Genomic DNA, 17,353 nt, shown 5'->3' with positions numbered 1-17,353 from the left:
ACATGTGAGCTATGTTTATGCTCTTTATTTTGCACTAACCCTCTCTCTTTATAGTGCATAGTGGCTCGCTGCTCAGGTACACACTCATTCCCACTCTGGTTAGTCTATATGCATTTTCTAACTCTCATATGTGCATGATTGATTCGAGTATTCATTGTTTTTCTCATTGATTGCCATGTCAGCTTCATCTCATTAGTAGAGACCCAATTTTAGGGACTTAGAGGGGTGCTACGGTCTTTACCGTACCTTCCTGATAAGTAACCTGACCCTTGAACCTGATCCGATTTTTCACAGTCCACCTTTTCCAAAATAAGGAGTCACACTTAGGGTTTTTCTTTCTTATTTTGTTTACCCTTTAAAAATAAAACAAAAATAAGTGGCGACTTCAAGTCATTTTCAATAAAAATCATTTTTCAAATAAAAATCGAGCTCGCCATCGAGTGGGAAACGCATGAGCCGAAATGCGGGGTCCACATCAAGTCATCAACAATTTAATTTTAAAAAAAATTCAAGTCATCAACAATTTATAAAAGTCCAATATTAATTTAGAGAATCAGAGAATTAAAGAATTTGAAATTTATTACATAATTTTTTTTTTCAAATCAAATATTTATTTAAAATTTTAAAATCAGAATTTTATTTGAAAATCAATAAGTTATTTTAATTCCTAATGTTTTAACTCAATCATTTCATTAATTTATTTAAACTCAAATAAAAAATTTTAAAAATCGATATAAAATTAAAAAAAATGAAAATAAAGTAAAAAATATATATAAAATCTAATTAAAAATTTAAACTAAATAAAATGTGGAAATGATTCAAATTTCAATTGCAATAAATAAATCAACAAAAATTTCAATATGCAACAAATAAAAAAATTTATAAATATTAAATATTAAACATAACATAAATTATAATCAACAAAAAATTAACACATTAAATGTTCACAATAAAATATAAAGTTATTAAAGTTAAAAAATCAAAATGAACAAAGTTAAGAATATTTTATTTTTACCTCCTCATCAGCGACAACACTGGCAAGGATGGTCGATGGCAACAATGGTGACAATAGGTTGGAGAGGGGTAATCGCACTAGCGCACACACATAGGTGAAGAGAAAAATTGCTTTTATCCTTATTAAAATGGCATCGTTTTGGTGGGGTTAAAAAAAAAAAAATTAAATTGTTGATCTCGGTTCAACCCTCCACCGATCCAATTCACTGGACCAAATTGGAACCGTGATCGATTGACGATTGGATCGGTCGATGGTTGGATCGGCTGGTCCAATTTTTAAAACCATGTTGTTATGGGTAGCCTCATATATGCAATGCTATGTGCTAGATTAGATATTTGATTTGTTGCAAGAATGGTGAATAGATGTTAGTTTGATCTAGGATTAGAGTTTTGGGTGGATGTCAAGCATGTACTCAAGTATCTCTGAAGAATGATGGATTATATGCTTGTGAGTCTTTGTGATGAATTAGTACTCGTTAGGTATTGGGAATTAGACCTTGAGTTTGATGATGACTTTTGTGGGTCTACTTCTAGATATGTGTATACTCTATGTGGTTTTTGTTGCTTCCGAAGCAACAAAGAAAGCCATTTAGCAATAAGGGTAGTTCCCTTTATTGTATTGTCCAAGATCTTGTTTTTGGTAACAGTGTGATGATGGCACAATCTAAAGAACCAAGGTACCACTAAAAGTGAAAAAACATAGAGATGATGTATTACTTACTTTGTGAGATAGTTAAGAAAGGTAATATGATTATGAAACAGATTCTTTCTATAGTGCCCAGTTTACTTTTGGGGTTAGTGGGAGTTTGTTGGGATTGAGCCCCTAAAAGTAAGACATGATATAACAAAATTAGACTTGACCGTTTCTTTGTTATACCTTTTTATGTATTGACATTAATTTGAGCATTTAGTCCATATATTTTACATTGTATATGACTTTGGTGCATTAGGAGTTGTATAAAGGATACAAGTCATAAGTTCCTTATAAGTAGATAAATTGTCCATAATCAGTTCATGAATTTGAGTAATTCAGTAGAGGTTGTATAGTGCACTACCTCTTAATTGAAGGGATTGACTTGTCTTAGTTGTTGGGATGAGTTTCCCATGGTGCCTAGGGATAAATGCATGCACCTTACAAGAAACAAGACTTGGACTAGAGTAATTCAAGATTTCCAACACAATACACATATTGAAGTCCTCATAACAGAGTGGTTGATTTGTTGGAGGTGGAAGAAGGGATGTTTTCAGTGTCTTGTCTGTTCAACAATTGTATGGATGGGATGAGGTGGGTGTTCACCGGAGTTTATGGGCCGGTGTGCAGAAGGGATAGAGAGGTTTTCTGGGAGGAGCTTGGGTCAATAAAAGGGTTATGGAGAGACCCTTGGTGTGTGGGGGGAGACTTTAACATGATCAGATACCCGGAAGAGCGCAGTAGGGGGGGCGAGCTATCTGCATCAATGAGGAGATTTACTGAAGTGGTAGAGGATTTGGAGCTAAGGGACTACCCCTTATAGGGGGGTCCCTTTACTTAGCGAGGGAGGGTTAAACAATCAGTCACAATCTAGGCTCGACAGGTTCTTAGTAACAGATGAATGGGACAGAATGTTCAATTGAGCCATGCAGGGGATTCTTGCTAGACCAGTCTTTGATCATTTTCCTATCCTACTTGAAGGTGGAGGTTTGAAGAGGGGTATGTCACCGTTCAGATTTGAGAATATGTGGCTGGAGGAAAGGGGGTTCATGGATCAGATGAAGAGGTGGTGGGGCAGTTTAACTTTTATTGGGTCTTTTAGTTTTGTTCTGGATGCAAAATTAAGAGCCTTAAAAGGGCTTTTAAAGACTTGGAATAAAGAAGTTTTTGGGGTAATTGAGACTAAGAAGAGAGAAGCTCTTAGCCAGGTGGTGTACTGGGATGCAGTGGAGAATCATTCAACTCTGAGTCTGGAGGATTGTGAAGCAAGGAAGGAGGCTAAGGAGGTTTATAAGACATGGGTGTTGAGGGAAGAAATTTCTTGGAGGCAGAGATCAAGGGAATTGTGGTTGAAGGAGGGGGATAATAATACCAAATTCTTTCATAGGATGGCGAATGCGCATAGCAGAAGGAACTGGTTGTCTAGGCTGAAAGTGGATGATTGTTGGCATAAGGAGGAATTAGATTTAAAAAATAGTGTGGTGGGTGCTTTTAATAATCTGTACATTGAAGAAAGGGGGTGGCATCCTGGTGTTGAGGGGCTGCCCTTCATGAGATTAGACAGTTGTGAGGTTGAGGGGCTGGAAATTTCCTTTTCGGAAGGGGAGGTGTTCGCGGCACTTTCAGATCTAGGCAAGGATAAAGCCCCCGACCCGAATGGCTTCACCATGGCTTTCTGGTTGTTCAGTTGAGATTTAGTAAAGGCTGAAATAATGGGCTTCTTCAAGGAATTTCATGAGAGAGGCAGATTTGTAAAATCTCTAAATGAAACATTCCTTGTCCTAGTCCCAAAAAGGGGAGGTGTTGAAGATTTGAAAGATTTCAGGCCTATCAGCCTTGTAGGCAGCTTCTACAAGTTGCTGGCCAAGGTGTTGGCCAATAGAATTAAAAAGGTGATTGGGAAAGTGATTTCAGAGTCTCAAAATGCCTTTGTGGAGGGTAGACAGATTTTGGATGCAGTGTTGATTGCAAACGAGGCCGTGGACTCAAGATTGAAAGACAATGTGGGAGGGGCGTTATGCAAGTTGGATATAGAGAAGACTTATGACCGTGTTAGCTGGAGCTTTTTGTTGGTTGTTCTTAAAGAGATGGGGTTTGGAGAGAGATGGATAAAGTGGATTGATTGGTGTATCTCCACAGTGAAATTCTCCATGTTAGTTAATGGGTCTCTATCCGGTTTTTTTCAAAGCACGAGGAGGTTAAGACAAGGAGATCCCCTTTCCCCTTATTTGTTTGTGATCACCATGGAGGTTTTCAGTAGTATGATGAGAAGGGCTATTAGTGGGGGCTACTTATCTGGGTGGAAGGTGAGTGGTGGGAGGGGTGAGGGGATGCATATATCGCATTTGTTGTTTGCGGACGATACGTTGGTTTTTTGTGAGGAGTCTTCAGACGAGATGACTTATCTAAGCTGGCTTCTCATGTGGTTTGAGGCGTGTTCGGGTTTGAGGATTAACTTAGAGAAGAGTGAGATGATCCCGGTTGGAAGGGTGCTGAATATAGAGGGTTTGGCTTTGGAGTTGGGGTGTAAAGTGGGGGGGATTCCTTCTAGTTATTTGGGAATGCCCTTAGGGGCAGCTTTCAATTCTTTGGCGATGTGGGATGGGGTTGAAGAGCGTTTTCGTAGAAGGCTTGTCATGTGGAAGAGGCAGTACATATCTAAAGGGGGAAGACTTACCCTAATTAGAAGCACTATGTCCAGTATGCCTATTTATCTGATGTCTCTCTTTCATTTGCCTAGAAAAGTGAGGTTGAGATTGGAGAAAATTCAGAGGGATTTTATGTGGGGTGGGGGAACTCTAGCCCATAAACCTTACCTTGTAAGATGGAACTTGGTATGCTTGGAGAAAAGAAAAGGTGGACTAGGGGTGAGAAATTTATCATTGATGAATAACGCCCTTTTGTGTAAGTGGAATTGGAGGTTTGCTAATGAGAGAGAGGCGTTATGGAGGAGTGTAATTAGCCTCAAGTATGGTGTAGAGGAGGGAGGCTGGTGTACTAGGGATGTGATGGGAAGAAACGGAGTTGGGCTTTGGAAAGCAATTAGGAAGAAGTGGGGGCTGTTAGATGGCAGGGTAGCTTTCCATTTGGGTAATGGGCAAAGAATGAAATTTTGGAAAGACAAGTGATGTGGTGAGGGGTCTCTTTGTGAGTCCTTCCCATCTCTTTTTTTCATGTCCATGTCGAAGAATGCTTGGGTTTCGGAGGTGTGGAATCCTATTGGTGATGGGGTTGGTTGGATTCCTCTCTTTGCTAGGGCGTTTAACGATTGGGAGATTGATTTGGTGGAGTGGTTGTTGTAGAAGATCCAAGCTTTCAGGGTTCAAAGGGAGGAGGAAGATAGAGTGATATGGACAGCTTCAAATGATGGGGCTTTCTCAGTTAGGTCCCTTTATTATATGATGAAGCCGGGGGGCCTTTCTATGTTCCCTAGCGAAAGAATGTGGAGGGCAAGAGTGCCTCCCAAGGTAGCTTTCTTTGCTTGGGAGGCTTCTTGGGGTAAAGTTTTAACTCAGGAGCAACTTCAAAGGAGGGGGTTCTCTTTGGCAAACAGGTACTTTCTCTGTCTATCTGAAGAAGAAACAGTGGATCATCTCCTACTGCATTGTGTCAAGACGCGGGTCCTATGGAGCCTCCTTTTCTCTCTTTTTGGTATATCTTGGACTTTCTCATGTACAGTGAAGACAACCCTTCTTGGGTGGAATGGAGGGTTTGTGGGAAAAAGACGCAAGAAGGCTTGGCAAATGGCGCCTTTATGTATTTTTTGGTCAGTTTGGAAGGAGAGAAATAGGTTAATGTTTGGGGATGAGGATCTTTCGCTTCAAAGGTTGAAATATTCTTTTGTACGTAATCTTTGGTCTTGGGCCAGGGGGTCCCTAGTAGAGAGTCATTCTTCTCTTGCAAGTTTTGTAGACTGGATAGGCTCCTAGTTAGGGAAGGTGGTGTGTATACTCTCTATATACTTAGAGGGCACCGATTTTTGGTGTTTCCTCTTCTCGTTTAATATACTTCTTTTACTTATAAAAAAAAATAAAAACAAAATATTAAAAGAATGTACTAATAAATAAATCAATTCTAAATATTTTATTTTAAAATTTCATTTAATTAATTGCTAAAGATATAAAAGCTATCACGATAATTTGTTTAATTGATTTTTTATATCATTTATATATTTATTAAATATAAGAAATAAAAAATATTTAAAAAATTATAAGAATATATTTAAATTAAATATATCATAATGAATTTAATATTAAATATTTTTAAATTAAGACATTTCACAATAATATAAAATTTATGTTTTTTATTATTAATAAAATATTATTATCAAATATAACAAATTATATTATACATATACTAATTTCTTCAACAAAACAATTTAAAATGTTTTGGACGAATTTTCACCTCGGCCACCACATCATTTACAAAAAAAAAACCTACCAAGGGAAAAAAAAATTTAAGAGAAGTGCGCAAAGTGGGAGGCTACATCCTATTCCTAGCAGCAACTGCTGCCTGGACACTAGTCCTCACTCCTCACAAAGTCGCAATGTGTTTCACTGGACATGAACACTTTAAAATGGGGGAAATATTAAATTTATCAATTTATAAATAACCAGCCAAGGTATATTCTAGTCTTTTTCTTCACGTTCTCAAAGAGACCTACCCTACCTTACCCATGCATGCCGGTCAAAAAGGATGACCAGCCAACAAGACGAGTGGGTTTGTCAAGCAAATACAAGATAAATGAACATCAAAGCGCTTAGAACTCCGCTTCTTGTCTAATAAGTTACTAACAACCATGTAACAGAGAATATCATATCACAATCAAATTCTGTGATTTTTCCACAAATCTTTTCATAAATTATAAAGCTAAAAGTAAACAAAATGTACGAAGTGAATTGCCCCTCTCAATTGTGTCACATAGATTTACAATAATTCATATGAGCCAAAGATGAATGAAGTTCAAAGAAAAGGATCCATTACATTTGTAATTTGATTATTTGTTATTCATATCCAGATGCTGAAAACTATGCCTTCCATTCCTGCTGATCAATTCTAGTACAAGAACAATAAGTTTATATCTACGCCACATGATACAAAACTGACTTCCATCAGATACCACCTAAGAAAAGTAGAAAACTTCAGAGGAATCATATACATCTGCTGCAGAATCACGCTCTACCAATGCCATCAAAACTCACTGATTTTTGGGTGACTGCATCAAATCCGACAAACAATTAGACGCTTGCTACTACAGAGTTTAAGTTTTCAACACACATGGTAACACTTCAAACCTCAAAATTCTTTGACAACTCCTTCACCTGCTCAGCAAGTTCCTGCCTCTTCTGTGCAGCTGCATCCAAAAATAGCAGGTCTTAATAATGTAAGGATCAATGCAACCCAGGGCTGTTCTAAGATGGGGAACAAAGTACATACCCTTATTTGAGATATCTTCCATCCTTCTGGATGTCCTCACGGCAAATCTCTGAAAAGCAGGGCTGAGAAAGCACAACCATATAATAAAATTTGAGAACCCTTGATCAGATATTCAGCCAGTAATAGTTTTAATACTTAAACAATGAATTCAAAGCTGGAATCATTGAAACATTCACCGTAACAAGCAAACTGTGAAAATAAACAATAAGGTTTCATGACAAAGACCAACCATTCCAGATTGGAGATTCATCCATAAATAACTTTAACAATTAAACAAGTGGTTCAAAGTTTGGATAGTTACAAGAATTTCTTGAAACTAGCACATTCCCAAACACGAACAATAGAGTTTCATAACAGAAACCAACAACCCACAGAATGACTTAATGTTATATTAAAATAACATGATGTTTAAATAGTTTGTTTTAAATGGGTTATAAATTTATAACAGTACTTTTCAAGCCATGTTTGTAACTTTAAGGAAAAATTAGTAAAATAAACAATTTTAGACTTCGGTGGTGTTTGTTTTTTTCACTTAATTCTAAATAGCAGTTAAAACTAAATAGTGTTTAATAGTGTTAAGTATTAAGTACTTTGTTTTTGTAATGTTTTATTTATTTATTTTTATAGCTAAATTTGTAATATTTTATTTCTATTATACATTAAAAAGTAAAGAAAAAGCAAAAAAATATTTGATTTTTTCTATTCAGTCAAAAATTTATAATAAGTCATGAAAAAGTAGAAATACAAACAACCTAAAGTCTAAAAACAAATTGTTTTTGGCAAAAAGCTAAAAAAAACACCCTCTTCATCTTTTTGTTTCATCAAATGGTCAAATTAAATTTAGTAATTAAATTTCAAAGATACTTTTATAATTCAACATTAAAATTTTCAATTTTATCAGGTGCCACCTTTGCCTCTGAGTTGATATTTCATATTGTCATCCTTCTTTAAAACAATGTCTGGAACAAATCACGTAGGTATTGCTTAAGAACAATTTTACCTAAAAATGTATTGAAAGAGTGATTAAAAAAAAAGAAAAAAAGAAAAAGAAAACAAGCCTCAGCCCCTTAGATGTTAATTGCTGTGGTCATATCCACAATCGGTACAGGTCTATGGAGTCATCATTGGCAAAAAATTTAACACCACCAAACATCACACACATTTGTGGTCACAACTCACAAGCTACAACAGGTAATTACTCTGATTGTTTTTGCTTCCAAAAAATCCAATACAGCCTTTTGAGGTGTAGGTTAGCAATAGGGCTCTCTAACAATGAACCAAAGGTCCTAAAAGCTCGAGTCTCCCAGTATTTAAGTAGTGTGGGGTAGAAGGGTGGACTGGATTGCTTCCTTGGCAGAGTGAATCATCCATTGTAACAAAAAAAAAAAAAAAAGGAAATAAGAAACAGAAACAAGTCAACTGGCTAACTTAGATTTGGCTTTTCCTCTGAAATATGATAACATTCATCAAATAAGGAATTTGATTGCTCCAAAACAAATAATCTTGATGCACCTGAATGGACAAAAACCAAATCTGGAACACCGAATTCCAGAATGACCAGACAATGAAGCAAAAACAAAATTAATAATTGGACTTCACCGGAATGGTCATTTTTGTTTCCAATAAATTTTCGTCCATTTATTCACTAAAGCTGATTTGAATTAAGTCTTTTCATAAAGAATTATAACATTTATTATTTAAGGAATTTGGTTTTCAAATCACAATTTGAACCACAAATGACCATGCAACCAAGCAAAAACCAAACAAAGGAAGACATTAATGTTGTAATGGCTAAATGTTCTCAAACTTCCACAGTTGCAATGCATAAATATTACAGTGCATAAAAAATGGAAGATTTGATAGCGCTTCACTTCAAGGGAACGAGCCCATCAGGAACTAGCAAATCCTGATGAGCAGATGAAGAAGCTTCAATCAATCAATAACTCATGCAAAAATAATAACACATGAGGGCTAAATAATACCTGTTGGCAAGACTGTTTACAAGGACCTCATTCACAACGTAAGATATAACTCTGTGCATGAAATTCCCTCCAGCCATGAGTGTTTCAAAATCAGCTACTGAAGAGGGAAAAAAAAAATCAATCAGAATAAAAAATCAACAAAACCCTAATTGTCCATTTGGATAAGTATAGCAAGTTCTTGAATTTCAGGATCCTCACTAATTGAAATATGACGTAGTCTATTCCATGTTTCTCTTTTCTTTTCTCAGCAACCAAACGGATGGTGAGAATATCAATGATCGGATAAAAAGATCAAATAATCCAAACAAGATAGATTCAGGGTAACAACACGCGATGGATTTTAATCCTGAATCTGAGAAGATTTCTTGAAACCATGAAGGAAGTTTTACCTGAGAATACGATACAAAGCGAAAACCCTAGTTTCTCGAACCCACATGAACGCTAATTCGGAGGCAGTTGGCTTAGAATATAGGATCCCATAGGCGCGAGCCTGGGTAAGACTGGGTCCCGCGGAATTAACGGATGAGATTCTTTTCTACTTTTCAATCCAACGATCCTCGTTAAGGATGCTTTAGATAGGAAAAAAGGAAAGAGAAGGACGGAAATGGAATTGAAAAAGGTGGACTACTGCGAAATGATTAATTTTGTGAAAATACTTTTAATAAAAATTCATTTTTTATTCATGTCTTTGTTTTTGGAGATCCTAATTTCTTTTCTTTTCTAATTTTTTTTTATCAAATTAGGTTAATTTGATGAAGTTTTCCTTGATCATATGACATTTGAATGTAAAAAATATTTAGTGCTAATTGAATAACATATAGTATGCTATTACCAATCAAATATGCTATAAATAAATATTAGAATATGTTCCAAAAATAATTTGTAAAAATCTTTCTTTTCATAAAATTTATAAAGATATTTTTTCTTAATAAATTTGGAATTAAATATCTTTTGTAGATAAAATTGTGAGATTTTTTTTTCTAAATAAAATTGTAAAAGATCCTTTCATAAGGTAATTTTCTTTTTTAAACAAATTTTTAAAAAATATTTTTTTAATAAAAGTTAATTAAAATTCCTTTTTTTTTTAAATAAACTTGTACAAAATCTTTTTTTTTTTAAATGGAAATTTTTATTCCAAGTGAAATAGTAAAAAGATTTTTTTTAAAAAAAAAAAGTTAAGTAAAATTTTTTTTATATAAACCCTTAAAAAAATTTAAAGGCATATTTTTTTTGTTAAAATATAATGGTAAAAAAAATTAGAGCCCGTTTGGCAGTGATTTTTAAAAGTGTTTCTACCCTTAAAAACACTTAAAAGTGTTTTTGGGATGAAAATAAAGTATTTGACAAATTTTAAAAAACACTTTTGAAAATCTGGAAAAACACTTGAAGTGATTTTTAAAAAATCACTTGACAGGTGTTTTTTTAAAAAAAACACTTCAATTTTTTTGAAATATTCCAAAAATGCCCCCCAATGATAAAAAAAATTTATTGTTTTTAATTAGAAAAATCTTTTTTTTTTTAGAAATTAATAGGTGGTTATATTGTTTTACTTTTAAAATTATCTTTTATTCAATGTTCTTTTTTTTTATTATTGATTTAGATGTTTTTTGTAAATATTTTTTAAAATTTTAGTATAGTGATAAAAAAAAATTATTATTTTTAATTAGAAAAGTCTTTTTTTTTTTTTTTAGAAATTAACAGGTAATCATATATTGTTTTAATTTTAAAATTATCTTTTATTCAATGTTATTTTTTTAGTGATTTAGATGTTTTTTCATTAATAAAAAGTTTTTTTGTTTATCATACCTTTTTTTTAATTAAAATTGTATATCCTTTTTAGTAATTTATTAATATTAAAAGTGTTTTTATATTTATACAATTTATTATAAAAAACACTTTAGAATTATTTTTTTTTATTATCATAAAAGTGTTTTTCACAGAAATACTATAGCAGAAAACACTTTAAATAAAAACACTTCCACTAGAATCACTACCAAACGGGCTCTTAATAAGATTTGAGAAAAATTCTTTATTAAAAACCCTGATTTTTTAAAGTATTTCTATCTTTAAAAATACTTTTAAATATTTTTGGTATGGAAATAAGGTGTTTGGTCCATTTTAAAAAACATTTTTAAAATTTTGAAAAAATATTTAAAGGGCTTGACAGGTGCTTTTCTTAAAAAAAAACACTTTAAAAATTTTGAAATATTCCAAAAATGCCCCCCAAAGTGATTCTCGATATTTTCCTTCCCTTTTTCTTTTTTTTTTTTTTCTTTTTTTTTGTTTTTATGTCTGAATGTGTTGAAATGTTAGTTAGGGTTTTGGGTTTTAGGATAGTTTGATTAGGAGGAAAGTTTGAGAAAGCATTTCCAACTGTCTTAGATACATTTCTTCTCTATTTTCTCTCTTGATCTAGTTTTCTCAAGGTACGTCAAGTTTTTCTTGGTTTTTTTTTTCAATCTTGTCAGGAAAGATGAGGAAAGGATGAGAAGATTATGAATATTTGGAATATTTTCCTTCCATTTTCTCTTTTGGTGTTTTGGTTGCAGAAAAAATTAGGGATCCTTGTCTGGTCATTTGTTTGATCATTTGCAACTCATAATTTTGCTTAATAGCTTTTGATTCAGGGTACATGTCAAGGTTTTAATGGTTTATATTTTCAGAGGGTATTTTATCCAAGCCTCAAGTCTCCACCCCGCGCCTCTCTATGTATGTCGTTCAGATAATTACAACAAACCCACTTCCCATCTCGCTGTTTTCATTCATTGATTCAGTACAACTCTGAATGAGGATGGAGCAGATGAAGAAGAACGGAAATGGAAAATCAAGCTAGAGTCCAAGAATTGGTCTCCGGAACTACCGGAGGTGAGGCCTGTCATCACCCGCCAGCTCTCTCGATCGCCGGTGGGACGTGCCGGCCTACTCATCTCCGTCGGCCACTCCTAGAGAATGAAGTTTAAAAAAACCTTTTTTTTTTTTTTGTTTTAATCAAATCTAAGCAAAAATTCCTTATTTAAAATAGAATGGTAAAAATCATCTTTTAAATAAAATTGTAAAATAAATATTTTTTTCTAGAAATAGAATTGTAAATGACACTTTTTTAAAACAAAATGGAATTGGGATATTTTTGTACATAAAATTGGGAAAATCATTTTGTAATAAAAGTCAAGTAAAATTCTTTCATTTTAGATAAAATTGTGAAAATGAAAAATTCATTTTTTTTAAGCAAAAATTTAAAGTTCTTTAAAAAAAACAAAAATAAAATTGGAATAAAATTATGATAATCTTTTCTTAACAACTTTGGATGAAAATATTTATTTCTTGTCAATAAAATCAAAGGGGGAACTTTGTTTTAAAGTTGCACTTAATAATTTTTTTTATAATAATAATAGGTGCAAATAAATTTTTTGAAAATAAAAATTAAATATAAATAAAATGGTATCAAATCACTTATTAAAAATAAATTGAAACTTTTTTTTTGTAAATAAATAAATTTAAATAATTAATGCCAAATTGTTTGTAACAAGTGCAAATAACTTTCTTAAAAATAAAAATTGAATATAAATAAAATTGTTAAAAATAAATTGAAACTTTTTTGTGAATAAATAAATTTAAATCATTAATTTGAAATTATATTTAATGTAAAGAAATTCTTTCAAAATTTCTTAAAACCTTGTCATAATCTTTGAAATAATAAAAATCATTTTTCTAATTAATCCAATAAGTCATGTTGTACTTTTGTTTTTATTTATTTTGTATATTATTGTAATATGATTTTTACGATGACTTATATTTATTCATGACATTTTTTTTTTTGGTATCCATAACTAATTAATTAATTATTGCAACTTCCTTCAATTGCTTAATAAAAACATTTTTTTCTTAAAATTTAAATGAGTATTATTTTTATGGTACTTTTTTAATAAGTAACTCAACTTCCAAATTTTAACTCGGTTTTTCGCAAACATGTTTTTCTTTTAAAATGAGTCACTTTACATTTTTATTTCTTATCTTATTTTAAAAAAAAAAAATTAAAATAAGTAACAACTCTAATTTTTAAAAATCAGTTTGTCAATTATCAATGAATCACTTTTAGTGATTTTCAAAAAATTTTAAGCCTCATTTTCAAAAGTTTGTAAAGTATATATTTAATTTCTGTGGGGGAGAAAGTTTGTTAAACATCTAATTTTTACATAAAAGATTCCAAATCCACATGAGTTCATAAGTACTGTTATTTCTAAAAATTGATTTTTTTTTTGTTGTATATACAATTACCAAATATGAATTGCATATATAAGAATTTGAAGGCACAGTTACGTTTCATAAGAGCATACATATGGTTGGTTTGTGGCATAGCTCAAGTTAATTAGCAGATATATAAACCAAGAATTTGATAGAGAGGAATCAAAAGACTACTTATAATTGATGAAATCATGTGGTCACAGACCCAAAAAAACAAATCAGTTTGTGTTGCATGTTCCCGGCCTTTTGGCTACAAATATGCAAGAAAAGCTTGATTCCATGTGTCCGGAACTCCAGGCAAACACCAATGTATGCAGTCTGCGTAGCGTAGTGGGTCTGCCTTCTGCTCCTCGGTTAACAGGTTGCCTTGAGTCTCAGTGTAAACTGATGAGTGAGCATCGACTCGGTGTTCTGACATTTGTGTTATGTTGATGACTGTAACCGGGACCTTCATCTTCTCCACTATGCTGTCTACCACATTCATTATCCTTTTATCGGATCCAGTCCCCCAGTGCCCCCTCTTCATCACTGGCTTTGTCTCATTGTAGCATTTGATCCCATCCTTATTGTTCCAGTCCGCGCTTCTGCAAAGAAGAGGAATATGATTGTTGAACCTTGGATTAGTTATATCTAAGAGATGTGGATATAGAGAGACAGACCTCATGTGTGTAGGAGACATAGTTGTGAAGAAGACACGGGTCTTGTTAGGATTAACAGTTGAATCGACCCAGTTGGCCCACGTCTTCAAACCGAACCTGTAAGCGACCGGGGCGTCCAGCTCTTCATATCCTTCTTCCCCATTTGCAAATGAACCCCATCTGTGCTCAATCCACATTGCAGCTCAAAAGGGTATTCATTTATTTTAAAACTGTATTGAACTGTTATCAGTTGCTATTGAAAAATTATGCTTCCTAGCTAGCTATGTGTTTGAGGAGAAACTTACAGGGACTTGATCCGCAGGCCACTCATCCACCAGACATAAGTATTGAACACGAGGATATCCACTCCTAGCCAGTGTTTGGCATGCTTGGAAACTGAATCCACTCTCAGTATTCTTTGCCTTGGGTCTCCTATGATATGGAGATCTGAATTTGATTCCACAAGGAATGGAGCCCAATAGAATTCTATTGTAGTATTGTATTCCTGAATTACAGATGGAGAAAAATATGTGATGATGATGATGACGATGATGAAGCAGCTTTTCTTTGAAGGCAAGAGTAGAAATATAATGCAGGGGCATGTGTGACATGTAACCTAACTTCAATATACTCTTCTCTATACCACTTCCTTTACTTTTACATTTTCCAATATGCTTCTTGAATTCATCTTTGGAATTAGGTGTACCGAAATAAAACAACGCGTAAGACACAAGATTGAGTATCTATCTTCCTATTGTGCAGTCAATACCTTGGCTTTGAAGACTGAATGAGAGCGGCCGCGATGCATGGACTTCTTGTCTTCAGGTATAATGTGTTCAACGAGACAAACAAATGACTGCCATTGACCTCTTTGAAGCGAGTCTCCCACGAACATTAGCCTCTTCCCTCGCAGTTTCTTAAGGGCAGTTTTAGGATTGAATCTGAGAATATGAAATCAAAACCAAGTCATGAACATGGCAGACTACTGTTACTTCAAGAATGTCCTAGTAGTATATCCAATCTATACATTTAGATATGAATATCAAACAGTGAAATTCTCAACCTTGGCAATTCACAGTCGTCCAGCTGCCATTCCCAGTGGCGATAGGCGGAATCTGGTCTTCCATTTTTGGCACAAGAGACCTGTCTATCGAGATATGGGCAGCTCCTGTCTGTGTAGAGAGGCTTAACTGAAGAGTTAAACACCCACTTTCCATTAACAATACTGCACTCTTCCGGGTCAAAATCAAACTTGTCGTCGGCTTCTGAGTCGTCCAGATCATTCTTTCCATCCCTGTCACCTGTTAACAGCAGCAGATTGTATATATATCAGTATCAGAACCGATTGGTGGTGGGGTGCCAAATGACACATACAGCAACTGGCTGCTAGCAGCAGAGACTTACTAGAGTTGGGAGTGTGTTTTTTTCTAGAACAGGATTTGAACCTGAGAATTGAGTTGGGAGAGGGAGAAGTGATTCTTTGTGTGTACAAGAGGGCGATGATAGCAAAAGCACAGATGACAACAGTAATGATGGGCAGAGGTAGCTTCCCCCGGGAGGGTTTCATCGTGGCCAAAGGAGAATGGTGTAGGGATGATGAGGGGAGGAGAAGCTCAACAGCAGAATAAAAGAGTAAGAGGAATAGTCCTGGGGAGCTGGTACAACAGAATGATGAGGACTTTAGGAGGGAATTTTCGGCAATTTTTTTATGGTTTTTGAGTAGGAGTGAAGCTAAAGTCATGTATGCTTTGCTTTTTGATCATTTTTTCAGCGTATATAATGGAGTTTAGAGGTGGGTTGGGAGGCTAACATCTTGGGCTCCTCCTGCCTTCTACATAATGGTGGAAACTTTTATAATGATCCAACCACTGTGCCATTGCAATCATGTAGACCCTATATAGTCTTCATTAGGTGGGAAATGGTTTTCTGCTGTCACCTCCCCCATATTGACTTCCATTTACAGCTAACTGGTATAAATTTTCCACCATGTGGATTTCATAGTACATACATATATAGATATGGTAGTTTGAGACTCGTACTACGTGATGAATTCATGGTCATGTTGTAGTGTTTTGAGCTCTAAATGGAATATCCCAGATGAATCTTGAATATAACAATTTGACCTTTCAGTTCCATCGAGAAACAGAGTAGGAAAAGCTGGCTTGTAGTTGTCGTACCTTTTCTTCAATTTTTTATCATAGTTATCCTCAAAAACTTTGGAAATGTGTTGCTATCATGCTACCATCCCATCTGACTAAATTTTATAATCAAAGAAATGGAATAGTTACCTGCGGGCATATGTGATTTGAGAAGTTAACTTATGGCTATGGAGAAGAAGCGAGATATTCTCAGAAGAGTATAGAAAAAGTATCAAATTCAATATCAAATAGTTAAGAGAATTTCTCCAATCTTCTAAATTTTAAAACAATCCCTAAAGAATAATATGGGGAAATGCCTTATTCAATAAAATTCAATATCTACTAAAAAAATATAGAAAAATTATAAAATATTTATTTAGTATCCTACCAAAATTTTAAAAAATATATATATTGTAAGAAAATATTTTTCTCATTCTCGATTTTGCTATAAAAAAAAAATTTAAATTAGTTAAAAATTTATATTTTTAAATAATCTTCAAATATAATTAAAGTAAGTTTAAAATAATATATTAATTTTAAATCTATTTTTTATTTTTAGTTTTTCTGTTTTTTTTAATATATATATTTGGAAAGTGACAATAAACCATAATGTAAAAAATTAAAGTATAAAAATACACAAAATTTATAGTGGTTCACTTTTAATATGAGACTTCGATCTACTTGTAACTGTTGTAAATTTTCATTATAATGAAAAGAGAGTATAAGAGAATTCAAAAATGGTTCACCCTCTAAATTTTATTTTATTTTTTTTTGCATTTTTCTATATCTCAATACCCTAAAAAATAAAACTCTAACCAAATCATATATGTAAAATCTCCAAAGTAACTTAATTTAAAATACCCTTACCATTAAAATAATAATTAGCTTCCACACATTTTAATAAATATATATATATATAGTAATGAGCATTGATGAGGCCCTCCTTTGTTGGTTCCAATCAATTAAATCCACTAAGTTATAAATTGGGAGGACTATATTTATGAATTGTAATCATATCATCCATCTGTCAGCTTAATCCTAACTGTTTGTTGGAAAAAACAGCATTAGCCCAATTCTGATGCAACATCTTGCTAAGTGAAGAAACTATTATTAATTTACAAATTTCTTTTTCTCAAAAAAATAAAAATAAAATTGTTTGGATAGAGATAAAAAATTACTTGTAATGTTTTATGGTGAAATATTTTATAAGTG

The 17,353-nt window shown here is 33.3% G+C and overlaps 2 protein-coding genes across 3 annotated transcripts; one reads left to right on the top strand and one right to left on the bottom strand.

The window, feature by feature from the left end:
- Positions 1 to 2,631: 2,631 nt before the first annotated feature.
- On the top strand, positions 2,632 to 3,396 carry LOC104880006 (uncharacterized). The gene has a single exon (XM_010655017.1). It carries the CDS (start codon positions 2,632 to 2,634, stop codon positions 3,394 to 3,396), a length of 765 nt encoding a protein of 254 aa, XP_010653319.1.
- A 10,123-nt stretch (positions 3,397 to 13,519) lies between these two features.
- Positions 13,520 to 15,749, bottom strand: LOC100255845 (protein trichome birefringence-like 3). Of its 2 annotated transcripts, none has more exons than XM_002263597.5 (6): positions 15,408 to 15,738; positions 15,067 to 15,304; positions 14,773 to 14,944; positions 14,309 to 14,508; positions 14,025 to 14,183; positions 13,520 to 13,949 (listed from the first exon to the last, which is right to left on the bottom strand). In XM_002263597.5, the coding sequence occupies exons 1-6, from the start codon at positions 15,568 to 15,570 to the stop codon at positions 13,616 to 13,618; spliced, it is 1,266 nt and encodes a 421-aa protein (XP_002263633.4). In that variant the 5' UTR covers positions 15,571 to 15,738; the 3' UTR covers positions 13,520 to 13,615. The 2 variants fall into 2 exon arrangements, 1 of the variants encoding a protein (XP_002263633.4); XR_009466379.1 differs by having other exon boundaries at positions 13,837 to 13,949; positions 14,025 to 14,233; positions 15,408 to 15,749.
- Between the last annotated feature and the right edge of the window lie 1,604 nt (positions 15,750 to 17,353).

Source organism: Vitis vinifera, chromosome 8 (assembly GCF_030704535.1).
Source record: "Vitis vinifera cultivar Pinot Noir 40024 chromosome 8, ASM3070453v1".
In the NCBI taxonomy this organism is placed as follows: domain Eukaryota; kingdom Viridiplantae; phylum Streptophyta; class Magnoliopsida; order Vitales; family Vitaceae; genus Vitis; species Vitis vinifera.
This window is presented reverse-complemented; position numbering and strand designations above follow the sequence as displayed.